The sequence below is a fragment of the Amphiura filiformis genome, chromosome 18, assembly GCF_039555335.1.
Source record: "Amphiura filiformis chromosome 18, Afil_fr2py, whole genome shotgun sequence".
Taxonomy (NCBI): Eukaryota; Metazoa; Echinodermata; class Ophiuroidea; order Amphilepidida; family Amphiuridae; genus Amphiura; species Amphiura filiformis.
Window position 1 is genome coordinate 50,766,316 of NC_092645.1, and position 13,039 is coordinate 50,779,354.

General features: G+C 38.6%; 2 protein-coding genes across 2 annotated transcripts; both read right to left on the reverse strand.

Moving 5' to 3' along the window:
• Positions 1-7,745: 7,745 nt before the first annotated feature.
• On the reverse strand, positions 7,746-8,699 carry LOC140139208 (dopamine receptor 1-like). Its single transcript, XM_072160989.1, has one exon. The coding sequence runs from the start codon at positions 8,697-8,699 to the stop codon at positions 7,746-7,748; it is 954 nt and encodes a 317-aa protein (XP_072017090.1).
• Positions 8,700-9,323: 624 nt separating this feature from the next.
• LOC140139209 (dopamine receptor 1-like) lies at positions 9,324-10,277 on the reverse strand. Its single transcript, XM_072160990.1, has one exon. The coding sequence runs from the start codon at positions 10,275-10,277 to the stop codon at positions 9,324-9,326; it is 954 nt and encodes a 317-aa protein (XP_072017091.1).
• Between the last annotated feature and the right edge of the window lie 2,762 nt (positions 10,278-13,039).

The following is a 13,039-nucleotide window of genomic DNA, read 5'->3' on the forward strand; positions in this document are numbered from 1 at the left end:
CATATTATTGGCAAGCTAATATTATGAGGACAATGAAAATGACTCCTTTTTTGAGAAAATAGGACATTTGAGATTCCGAAAAAACCAACTTAAGCGGTGAGTTCTTTCGAACGAGTCAGATTTTGCCTAGAAAAACTGTGACGTCATGAAATGAGATGTGCCCGCTTTGAGAAAAGGGACCATAAACGCTCTCAATGGACAGAACGTATACTGTTGTTGTTCACAGAAAAAAACCTCTAAATTAAGTATTACAAATTTAATGGTTTTTAAACATATCAGCCGCTTCTTTTTTTTATATATTAGTAAATTGTGATATTACAATTCATATGTATATCAATATCATGAGAAATATTAGGCCTAAAAAAAAAATAATTTGAGCTTAGAATTTCATCTGAGACTAGCCTATAAATCGTGTTAAGTCCACAAACTCATGTAACTATCTGATTTCCCTCTATATTGCAATGTTATAGTTTCAGTTGGATGAAATATTACAAAGCAAACGCATTGTAACAATACTGTGTGAGCTTTGTTCCGAAATGAGAACAATAGTGTGCATATTGTTATGCAGCATTGTTATGGTAAATAATAGTACAACTCATTGTTGCTAATGTCAAACTGGTCAAAGTGATTGTGATTATATGAGGAGAGTGTCCGCTTCATTTACCTACGTCATCAGTCAAACGGGGGAAGAACACGTACGCTTCAAACGGGGGAAGAACACGTACGAGGCAGAACTTTACCCACACAATTTCTCCTTTTTCAGGAGAAATACGCATAAAATAATTGCAACGAGTGTCAACTTGTAATGTAATAATTATTCTCTTCGAATAGAGATAAACTTATTTTTGCAATAGACCTGACCTTTAAGTGAAATCGATTACGGGTATAGGTGAAATGTCTATGAAAGAGCTGCGCTACCACTCACTCTAGGACGGTATTGTCGTCTCAGCTTTAACTTATCGACTGGTGGACTGATACTTCCCAACCAACACAAAAATGTTTCAAAACATATAAACGGATTATAAATGCGTTTAGGTTTGGTAAACACGTTTAAATAACATTTAAATGTCGGCTTATATAAAGGTCATTAAAACGTTCTTAAAAGCTTTACTTAAACCAAATTATAAAATAAGCCTGTCTCAGTGCTAAATTGAAACGGGATATTGTCTGTTCGTAGCTTAAAATTACCGTCAAACTTGCTGGGGGCTTCGCCCCTGGGATCCCACAAGCCTTCGCCCATGGCCCTTTCACCCCGCTCGTTGATGCTCGCTATTCGCGCTTGAAAAAAATCCGCACCCCTGTAGAAAAAATCCTGCCTATGGAATAAGGAAGAGCATAACATCAGCTACAAAATGACATATATTTTGTTACGGTAGTGCCTTTAGATTTTTTTACATAGCAGAGCAGCTGCAGCTCTACCCTATGACTCCCTCCATCTGGCCTTAATTTACTTCAAATAGTGTAAAAATTGTGTGTCAGCAAGCTAATATGACTACATGTATACTGTCTCGCAAACAGACATGTCTTCAAAAGGATGCCGTCATTCCGTCAATATTGAGAAATATGTTCTAGCAAGGCATTCCGGCAGGCTAGCGGCACTCTGTACAAATTGTCTATATCGATTCCGAAGACAAAAACCTGTGGCACAGTCGCATCCCCTGCTTTGTACATGTTTCCCAGGTCACGGTATGTCTACGTGACAAACACTCAGGGTCAGAGAACAGCGCAATTTGTCTGCTGCCAAGATTCGTAATAAACTGCTCAAATAAAGAAAGTCCGCAGTCATGTAACCCGTCCTACACCAAAATCTGATCGTGTTATGAACATTTAATTGATAAAGTCGTGTGCAGAATCTTGTTAGCTCCAACTTGATACCAAATTTGCCACCAAAAACTCTAAATTCAGAGAGATAGAGACCAGTATATGAAATTTGGTGCATTTTCAAAAGTTGCAAATTAAAAATGGACCACGCGGAGCTGTAGAGCTGAATGGCACAGCGCGACCATTGACATAGCCCGAAACAACCGCTAGGTCATATCGATCGCATCGTGCCCTAGTATTCATCAGTAAAGCACTGTAGCAATCCATGCGTTTTAAATTAACAATTGAATAAAGCGCGCACTTGGTATAGTCGACATGGGTTCATCGTGGGCAAGCAAGCTTGACCACATTGCCACGCTAAGCAATTTCGACCGCGTTATCGTTTTGATTTGCAACTTTTGAAAATGCACCAAATGCCATAAACTGGTATCAGTCTTTGTCACTTTTGAGTGTTTGGTATCAAATTTGGTATCAAATTAGAGCTAACAAGATTCTGCACACAACCGTATCAATCAAATTTTCATAACAAGATCAGGTTTTGGTGTAGGACGGGTTACATGACTGCGGACTTTCTTTATTTGAGCAGTTTATATTTCTATTAGTCACCTTTTTGTACCGTTCGCAGAGCGTGACATCTGCACAACAGCGTTATGGTATAATGGCTCCGCCCAATGAACCATATACATCCAATAACATCGCCTTTTCGTAGCTACTTCAGATTTAGCTCATTCATATCATTACATATTCATAATCACCTTTCAGGATTTGTGGCTTGACGAACAGACTCTTATACAGGTATCGAGCTCACGCTGTCCTCACTTGAGCGATCGATGTAGCGCCTCTCTTAATTATGTACTCTCAGATTCCGGCCTCGCTATTTAGTTTAAACCTCGTCAGCCGAGTCTTGTGGAAGGACCAGACTAATCATTCCCGGCAAAAATAGGCTTTGGTATCGAATTCCATAGGAGTTTTACAGCGTGTACGTCTATAAGACTAGGGTTAATATCTTCAACAGTGTTCAAAAGGTAGAGTGTCAGAAATGGCAACATTTGACCCTTTTCCTTCCAACAATGGTAGTGTTTACCGTCTAATCAAATGCGGCGGCGGGAAAATGCTTTGGAGTGGCGCTACTTTCTTGCTCGGTTCAGCCTTTCAGGCTGGCTTCGCGTTCGCGCTATGGCCTCAATCACGCCTGCGGGCAACATACTACGGCTAGCTTTAGACGAGCGAATAACGCAATTTTTCATTTTATAAAATCTTACCTTTCACCATGTATTGCTTTATCTTGCTCAAATCAAGTCCTATTGAATTGAGTTAAATATCAACACAAATTCTACCATCCGTTGTACTTGTTGATTTTCCCAGTATTAATTTTATTATAACAGAAGTGCCTCTACTTCTTGTGAGCAGTTTATTGAAAAGACACTGGCTATGCTGTACTAGTATACACGTATTTGTATAAGATGACTAGATACGAAAACTCATACTGTGTACTCCAAACAAACGTGGTGATCTTTCACTATTGAATGAAAGGGATTGAACTTTGCCGTCGAATATGATACTATAATTTGCATCACATGTTATTGACAAAATGATCGCACACAAAACAAAGATCAAAGTCCGCGTTTTTGTATATCATATACGTACAAATTCTGTACGTGCGGGGGGGGGGGGGCAGCATCAATTTGTTTGGTGTGTATGCTCCCTCGGAATTCCCCTGGAATTCGGAGATGGTGGGTTTTAGAAGCAATTAATTATGTCAACATGCCCTTTTAAGGAGATCCAAACATTTCAACAAAATTCAACAGTATTATTATATGAACATCTCATTTACATAATGATGACCTAATTGGCCACACAACTTGAACCTGTATAGTGGCCATCGTTTTATTTACATAATAATAACAATGATATTGACTTTTCTATTCACGAGTGGTGACTCAATGTTTATGATTTTTAAATCAATTATTTTGTGTGTAAAAACTGTAGCATCTGATGTACAAATGAATATGAATATTAACATCATTCGTGATTCCCATTCGCGTTGCTCATCTGGTTTAGAAGACTGACTATTTATCTTAAGTAAAGGAACAGCTACCATCCGGCTACACTCACCGCGGGATTCGAAAGGGAGATACCATATCACCAAAACCTTCAACGCAGCTCTGGAAGTCATCATACAAAAACTTGGATGAAAAAAGAAAGAAAGGGATAGCATCAATGGGGAGAGGATAAGCCACCTGAGATTTGCAGATGATAATAATCTTTTCAGAAAACCCTGATGATCGGGAGTCTATTATGCTGCAAGTCCTCAACAATGTAATTAACCAAGCCCCCCCCCCCCAACAAAAACAACCCCGAACCCTCATTGCGCCCTCTTTTTCTCCTATTTCTGAAAGATGGAACAAATATATTTTGGTGTGTAAAGAAACCTGTAATCGTTAGATTTATTAAACCAAAACAATTATTTCAATCGGCTCACAATTTTGGAAGATATGCTCTTTTAAAGATATATGCCCGTTTTTCACTCACGGATGAGGTTTGGCTACATCAAAGTGAATTAATATCGCGCGTAGCGCGCACATTTTTTTTCTGGCACTTTTGAGGATAAAATGGCCAACGCTCTGCAGGGTCTATTGTTCTATTGTTTCCGATTAGAGCGCTGACATATTGGAACATGTTGCAAATCAATATTCATGAGAGTGTACATTCCACGTCTAGTTTTCGAAATTGGGTGACTTGTATTTGGCAGGTGTGAAATACATCTGACTGGGCGTTTGAATTACGTAACGAATAAAGGCATTGACATCATCGAATGGCTGCCCAGTGCTGTTATGTGTTTAGTTATTATATAGGCCTAATAATTATTATTAAATGTATTCATCATTCCTTTCTTTCCCTTCTCTGTACTTATTCTTTCCTAGGCCTACACTTTATCACTCCCTCGCTCTCCTTGTCCCCTCTCACCCTCCCTCTCTCATTCCCATCATTTTCCTTATATGTCTATCTACTTGTCTTTATTATATTTCTCCCTTCCTCCAGCTCTCTCTCTCATTCTTCATATCCCCTCCTCCCCTCTTCCTCCCTCCTACCCTCCCAAGACTTCTCACAGGGGTGAATCTGCCCATTCCCAACCCCTCTCCCCTCTTTGGGTACGCCACTATTTCTATACCAATCTCCTTCTCCTTCTTAAAATAAAATTAAATGGAAATTTATTAAAACAACCTTTATCATGTTTATAGGCCTATACTTATACTTACATGTATACGTATAGCGATTACCATTATAGTGTAATATAGATACGTGGAAATGGCAGCCTTCATACATTCTAATGTGTAATCGATCAGCAAGAGCATTCAATTTATTTAAATGAAGCGCCTAAAGTCAGGCGGGTGGCAAAGATGATTGCATCGACAGCTAAAGCCTCCTTTATAGACTTCAGACTCACACAAGCACACATTTGGGATACGTGGGAACAATGGTACCACTTTACACATGACTGTATTGTGGTCACTTATTGATACTCGCCTGTTGTGTAGAGCCGAATCAGTGACCAGTTTAATCGCGGAACCCCTTTGTTCGAAACAATGATACCACTTTTATGAATAGCCTGTCGCAACTTCTAATCGGCATCAAACGAACAAAGCAATATATAATCTATTGCGACTCTATTTCTATTAAAAGCTCTTTGTTCCCAACCGTATTATTGCTGCATTCACAAGTATCCGGCGTACAAGGAGGGTACGCAACGCAAATGATGCAATGAGGACCAGGGACGAAACCTGTATTCGTCAAGGAGGAAACCAGGTAGAGGGCGAGCAGCACGGTAAACTAACTTCAGAAGAACCGAAGACAAACCAAACCGTCCTTTTCAGGGCTACCTTTTATCCCAAAAAGAGAAATGACTTATGTTGTAAAAAAAAAAGTGAGAAACAACAAAGTAAGAAAGTAGGAACATAATAAAACAAAAAGGCAATAACGAAGAAAAAATAAGTAATTGCAAGTATAGCGAGAGAAGTCCCATCCCAAATCCATTTTGCTGACAAGTTAATGATACTTAACAAAACCCATAGCACATAAGCCCACCGGTAAAGCCCATTCCCTAAATAAAGTTGCTATTTTATAAAGTTATCATTGAGGAATTTTTGATATTCAAGTATTCATGCATGGTACGAGTACGTGTACTGCTTCAATCTATCTTTGAAGTAACCTTCTCCATGGATAGAGTAAAAAATAGGAACATTTCTTTAAAAGAGCATATTTTCGAAAGTTATGAGCCGATTGAAATATTTTTCAGCTTATTAAAGTTAACGAATATAGGTTTCTTTACATACCAAAATATATTTGATCAACTTTTCAGAAATAGGAGAAAAAGAGGCCGCAATGAGGGTTTTGTTTTTGGGAGACACCCTGAATTCTCGCGTTTCACAATACGATGCGCCTCCAACGGTCGCTGGGTCAAGGCCAAAATACGCAGTGCATCATGGGAAAAGGTCGACATCCAAAGCCCGCGTAATACGTATACAATACAGGAACATGCATCATTGTGGGTTTAAATATCATTATAATGATGTTACATGCGAATGCACACTAAAACAACAATTTAAAATCATAGCAGATCCATTTTCTATATATTGATTACAGGGAATCCTTCGTGGAGCTGTTTTCAACATATTTATTATCAGACTCGTGTGAAAATTCAATAGCAGCTAGAACGGTGATGTCGACTCTGGAGTCAAAAATTTGACTTCCAAGAGTAACCGCTGGTGGCGCATCGTATTGTGAAACGCGAGAATTGTTACCTTATTTATTGTTGTTGGTGTATGCAGATGGTTATTAAAACTAGGCTATTATAAATATTTATGTACAACAAATATTTACACCCGGGAATTTACATACTAGATCCTAAACCTTTACAAGTGATTTTGTATCTTTGTAAAGTATAGTAATTGTTACATATTCCTTCCGTATCTGGCAAGTGAATTACTCAACTTCAAGGCCGGGTCGCAATACCGTATGGTATTTTGGCATTCTTATTTAGCAGTTTTGTATTAAAATACAACAAAAATGTTATACAGTCTTATGATTCAAGTGCTTCATTGTAATTCACCTCTTTGGCATTTTGAATGAGTTTGTTGACTCTATTCACAGTATTATAATATACTTCGGTTATATTAATAAATGCGCTTTTATATGCACGTGACTCATTGGCACGACATGACAAGACCAGCAAGCATGACCAAATCTTTATGCATTGACCACTATAGAGGAACTCTGTAGATAAATATCATCAAATTTAAGTATTAATTGAATTGCAAATTTATTACACATTTTGCAATTCCGAATTTGTAATACGTTATCAAAAACATTTTGAAAGTATTTGACGACGGAAAAATATTCAACGACGGAAATATTTACAATATAATCACAAAGTTGAACAAAATAGACAATATTGCTGCACATCAGTCTCATGTTGTTCCGCTTTTGCATTCAAATATATAGAAAGACCACTCGCTATGTAGAAGGTCACTTCGAGACTTACTATCTATAAGCTGTTATTGCAGTGCGGAGGTGGTCCCGTGCGTATTAATAAAAGCGCATTTATAAATATAACCGAAGTACACTGATTAAGCAAGATGATCAAGATCAGTCCTTGTTCTTCGTCTTCGTTTGCTTTTTCCATTAGTTGAAATCCCATAAAAATTATCTTAGCAGGAAGAAGGCACTCATGTTCACCGAAGAAAATTCCACATTTCCTCCAAGAATTTTTTGAACATATGGAAACCATTTTACTTTGGATGAAGTCTCTTCGCAGCTTGGACCGATGAACCGAGTCTGAATATTCTTGAGTGCTACGAGGTATCTGTTAGCAGTGATGGCTGGTCCATTATGACTTCTAGGGCTAACTAAGCCACTGTGTAGATTTAATTGTGTCCAGTAATTGCAGGCACTCTTACGCTTGGATCATTTTCTATCAACGGAACTCCAAGAAGTTGTCTTCCACGACGACGAAAGGATTTGTTGCGTATTGAATAGACCACAACGTTAATGCAACTATTAGCCATCCACAAAGCGACAACAGTCCCTTCTAGTTGCTCTCTAGATCTGCGGGATAAAACCCCAGAATTATCCAAAGCAATCACCACGGATATTGGTATATATGTGCCAATAAGCAGTAAAGTTAGAATAAAGAATGTTACACTTGTTTTAAACTCGACACTACGAAACCGAGCCACTACATTATTTTCTACTTGACGAACAACAGATTCATCTGCATCAATTCTTCGAGCATGAGCTCTTGATATGCAGTATAAGCGCAAATACATGCCTACTGTTACAACACATGGAAATGCAAAGAACGCCATCGCCCAGATAACACTTGTAACATCACCATCATCAGGATCTATTGGATCAGCCACGCACATTTTAATACCTGTGTGATATTTAACAACCTGTCCTGGTCGAAACACGTGTAGAATAGCCCATCCTGTGGCGAATATCCAGATGTTGATGACGACAATGCGAGCTTTGACAGCTGTTACAAAATTTGTATACTGTAGTGGGTATACGATTGCAATATATCGTTCTACATTAACCGAAATCAGAGAAAAAATGGAACAAGTACCGAAGAGGTTTTGTGTGATAGCATTGATGCCACAATAAGTGTACGAGTATGGCCAATCGCCAGTGATTGCGGGTCCTATTGCTGGGGAAATCGTAAAAATGCCAGTGAATAAGTCCGCTGCTGCAAGACTTTTCATAAAGATGCTTACGACTTCGCTAATTCCGTCAACGTTTTGACGAAGTACAAGTAAACAGAATGTGTTTCCTACAATGGTAGCAAGAGCAAGAAATATCAGAACAATTGCGAAAATCATCTTTGTCTAATTACTGTTCCAGCAAAAATTAGCTAGAAAGATGACGTATTGACATCATAGACTGTAATATACACCGGATGAGTCAATGTACGTTTACAGTTTTATCAACGCTATTCTGTAACTGCAATCGACTCCTATTGTATAGCATTCCCTGCTTATAGTGTCTTCGTTGATTGAACCAGTGAACTTGGACTGAATGTTCTAGTGTCGAGATGCAGAGTATCTTCTTCCACTCGCTATGTAGAAGGTCACTTAGAGACTTACTTTCTATAAGCTGTTATGGCAGCGCGGAGGTGGTCACGTGCGTATTTATAAAAGCGCATTTATAAATATAACCGAAGTACACTGATTAAGCAAGATGATCAAGATCAGTCATTGTTCTACGTCTTCGTTTACACTTTCCATCAGTTGAAATCCCATAAATATGGTCTTTGCAGGAAGTAGGCACTCATGTTCACTGAAGAAAAATTAAAAAAATGTGCAAACACATGAACCGAGTCTGAATATTCTTGAGTTCTATACGAGGTATCTGTTACAAGTGGTGACTTCTGGGGCTAACTAAGCCACTGTGTAATTATTTTATTGTCCGGTTTAGCATCCAAAAAGCAGCACGTAATTGTAGATTTAATTGTGTCCAGTCATTGCAGGCACTCTTACGCTTGGATCATTTTCTATCAACGGAACTCCAAGAAGTTGTCTTCCACGACGACGAAAGGATTTGTTGCGTATTGAATAGACCACAACGTTAATGCAACTATTAGCCATCCACAAAGCGACAACAGTCCCTTCTAGTTGCTCTCTAGATCTGCGGGATAAAACCCCAGAATTATCCAAAGCAATCACCACGGATATTGGTATATATGTGCCAATAAGCAGTAAAGTTAGAATAAAGAATGTTACACTTGTTTTAAACTCGACACTACGAAACCGAGCCACTACATTATTTTCTACTTGACGAACAACTGATTCATCTGCATCAATTCTTCGAGCATGAGCTCTTGATATGCAGTATAAGCGCAAATACATGCCTACTGTTACAACACATGGAAATGCAAAGAACGCCATTGCCCAGATAACACTTGTAACATCACCATCATCAGGATCTATTGGATCAGCCACGCACATTTTAATACCTGTGTGATATTTAACAACCTGTCCTGGTCGAAACACGTGTAGAATAGCCCATCCGGTGGCGAATATCCAGATGTTGATGACGACAATGCGAGCTTTGACAGCTGTTACAAAATTTGTATACTGTAGTGGGTATACGATTGCAATATATCGTTCTACATTAACCGAAATCAGAGAAAAAATGGAACAAGTACCGAAGAGGTTTTGTGTGATAGCATTGATGCCACAATAAGTGTACGAGTATGGCCAATCGCCAGTGATTGCGGGTCCTATTGCTGGGGAAATCGTAAAAATGCCAGTGAATAAGTCCGCTGCTGTAAGATTTTTCATAAAGATGCTTACGACTTCGTTAATTCCGTCAACGTTTTGACGAATTACAAGTAAACAGAATGTGTTTCCTACAATGGTAGCAAGAGCAAGAAATATCAGAACAATTGCGAAAATCATCTTTGTCTAATTACTGTTCCAGTAAAAATTAGCTAGAGAGATGAGGTATTGACATCATAGACTGTAATATACACCGGATGAGTCAGTATACATTTACAGTTTTATCAACGCTATTCTGTAACTGCAATCGACTACTATGTATAGCATTCCCCGCTTATTGTGTCTTCGTTGATTGAACCAGTGAACTTGGACTGAATGTTCTAGTGTCGAGATGCAGAGTATCTTCTTCCACTCGCTATGTAGAAGGTCACTTAGAGACTTACTTTCTACAAGCTGTTATGGCACGTTTACAGTTTTATCAACACCCTTCTGTAACTGCAATCGACTTCTATGTATAGCTTTTCCCGCTATAGTGTCTTCGTTGATTGAACCAGTGAGTTTGACTGAATGTTCTAGGATCGAGATGCAGAGTTATCTTCTTCCACAACCAATCACTTCACAAGCTAAACGCAGAACCGGCTTTAATACTCCGGCGCACTCGAAATCACTATATGGGTGTGGCCAGTCACCATGGTCACAATTTACTACTTTCAGTCATGGTCAGTTATCATAGTTGAACAAAAGAAAATTTGGACTAGTGATGATGAACAATACATGAACGAAATGCAATCTGATTTCAAAATAAGAGTCTTCAAGAACGCCCAATATCATAATTACCTGACCTTTTCTATATTTGTTATATAATTGATGGAGCACCGATGTCTGTCATAAGAAATTTAATCCGTTAGTTGCTTATCGTTTTGTTCCAAAGAACACGTTTTATTTATTAGAAATGGTACACGGTCGTACATAGATCATATAAATATGGTATATTATAAATAATATTTGCTTGTAATTATATGAGCCCATGGGAAATCATTTTAAACATGTTTTGATCATTTCTTGATTCTGATCTTTAATAATGAGATTAGTTCTGAATATTATTCCCAATCAATTCCATTGATCATAAAAGAGCGCTGATGTGATCAAGAAGAGATATTAACGACAAAAGGCACGATAGGAAAAGGTCGGGAAAAGTAGCTATATATTTTGCTATAACTCGTCTTGCCGAACATTTTCTTATAATTTTAGTCAAATAATTTCTCGTAACAATCGTGCAAATCATGTTATATTTACTGTGTTTAGCAGAGATATAGAGTACTTATAGCACTGATCATTATAGACTAAGGAGGCATTTCAACAGATTTCACCAAAGTACAACCGATGTGTCCTATACGCTCGTACAAGGCGTCATGGGCTAGTACAATAATGGGAAGGGATGAAATCAAAACTCGACCTGCGGTTCTGGGAGATTCCGTCCAGTTGGAGCCGGTTTCTATTGTTCTAAACAATGGAACGTTATTGTCCAAAGTCTGATTCCGTCCAGTTGGAGCCGGTTTCTATTGTTCTAAACAATGGAACATATCGTCCATACATCTGATTCCGTCCAGTTGGAGCCGGTTTCTATTGTTCTAAACAATGGAACATATCGTCCAATCCAAAGTCTGATTCCGTCCAGTTGGAGCCGGTTTCTATTGTTCTAAACAATGGAACATATCGTCCAAAGTCTGATTCCGTCCAGTTGGAGCCGGTTTCTATTGTTCTAAACAATGGAACATATCGTCCAATCCAAAGTCTGATTCCGTCCAGTTGGAGCCGGTTTCTATTGTTCTAAACAATGGAACATATCGTCCAAAGTCTGATTCACATCGCGGCTACGATGAAATATGAGATGGATGTTTATGAACTCGCATCGCGCGGTAAACATGGTAAAAGTTAATCGACGATGAGAGTTGAAATTGAAGACCTGAGCACAAGAAGACCGTAAGTCAACTTAGCCCCTCAACATGCACTAGGATCCACAACATGCTCATCTATCAGGGGCAAAGTTCTTACCCCAATACATTTGTACATTCATTGAACGACCTTAGAAGATTTGGGTACAAAAACTCATACCCTGCACCTTGAGGTCAAATTGTGCACTATGTTTATGTAATTGAGGTTATTGGACTATGTCATTGGGATGAGGCTATTGTGGTCCATAGTGATGTATACACTAAAGTTGCATATAGTTTCGTATAGATTGGTTATGTTTTATACATGTTCAGGGGCCAAAACAAATCTTTCACAATTTCTTATAAAACCCTAAGAAACTATGCGTAACTTAAGTGTATACATGTTCAGGGGCCAAGTGGACTTACGGTCTTCTTGCGCTCAGGTCTTCAATTTGTTTAGCGATATCGCGGCCGTGTATGCTTGTGATTAGTTTGCATTTAAAAATCGTGATATTGCATAACCTTTAAGCGGTTATGCAATATTTATCTATCCCCCGGGGTCATATCTATTTGACCATCTATCAATCAAGCACAAAGGCGTGTCGAATCAACAAATAATTGACCTCCCAGTCCCTTGAGTTTTAAAATATTACGTTTAGCCAACGGAGGAACGCTGCATTACGCTGGCGAAGTTATGTAATAATCGGATTAACTATCATAGCAATAGGTTCAAACAATTTTTGAATATACCGCGCTGTACGTTCACGCGGTACCTCTGCATGCAATCTATGATTGAAGACATACAGGTGATGATTGCAGCCGGCTTGTAGTAGCTTGTAGTGCTGCGCGATATAGGCCTATCCAAAATAGTTTGAACCTATTGCTATGGTAGTTAATCCAATTTATTACGTAACTTCGCCATACCGATAATACCTTCGCCATACCTATTAAACTGGTTCTATTTTGGAAATATTATGTGCTTATTTAAGGGATCTAGAATGAGCGTTT

Coding starts and splice junctions, on each gene's coding strand:
- LOC140139208 (XM_072160989.1), bottom strand. CDS start 8,699: ATGATTTTCGCAATTGTTCTGATATTTCTTGCTCTTGCTACCATTGTA.
- LOC140139209 (XM_072160990.1), bottom strand. CDS start 10,277: ATGATTTTCGCAATTGTTCTGATATTTCTTGCTCTTGCTACCATTGTA.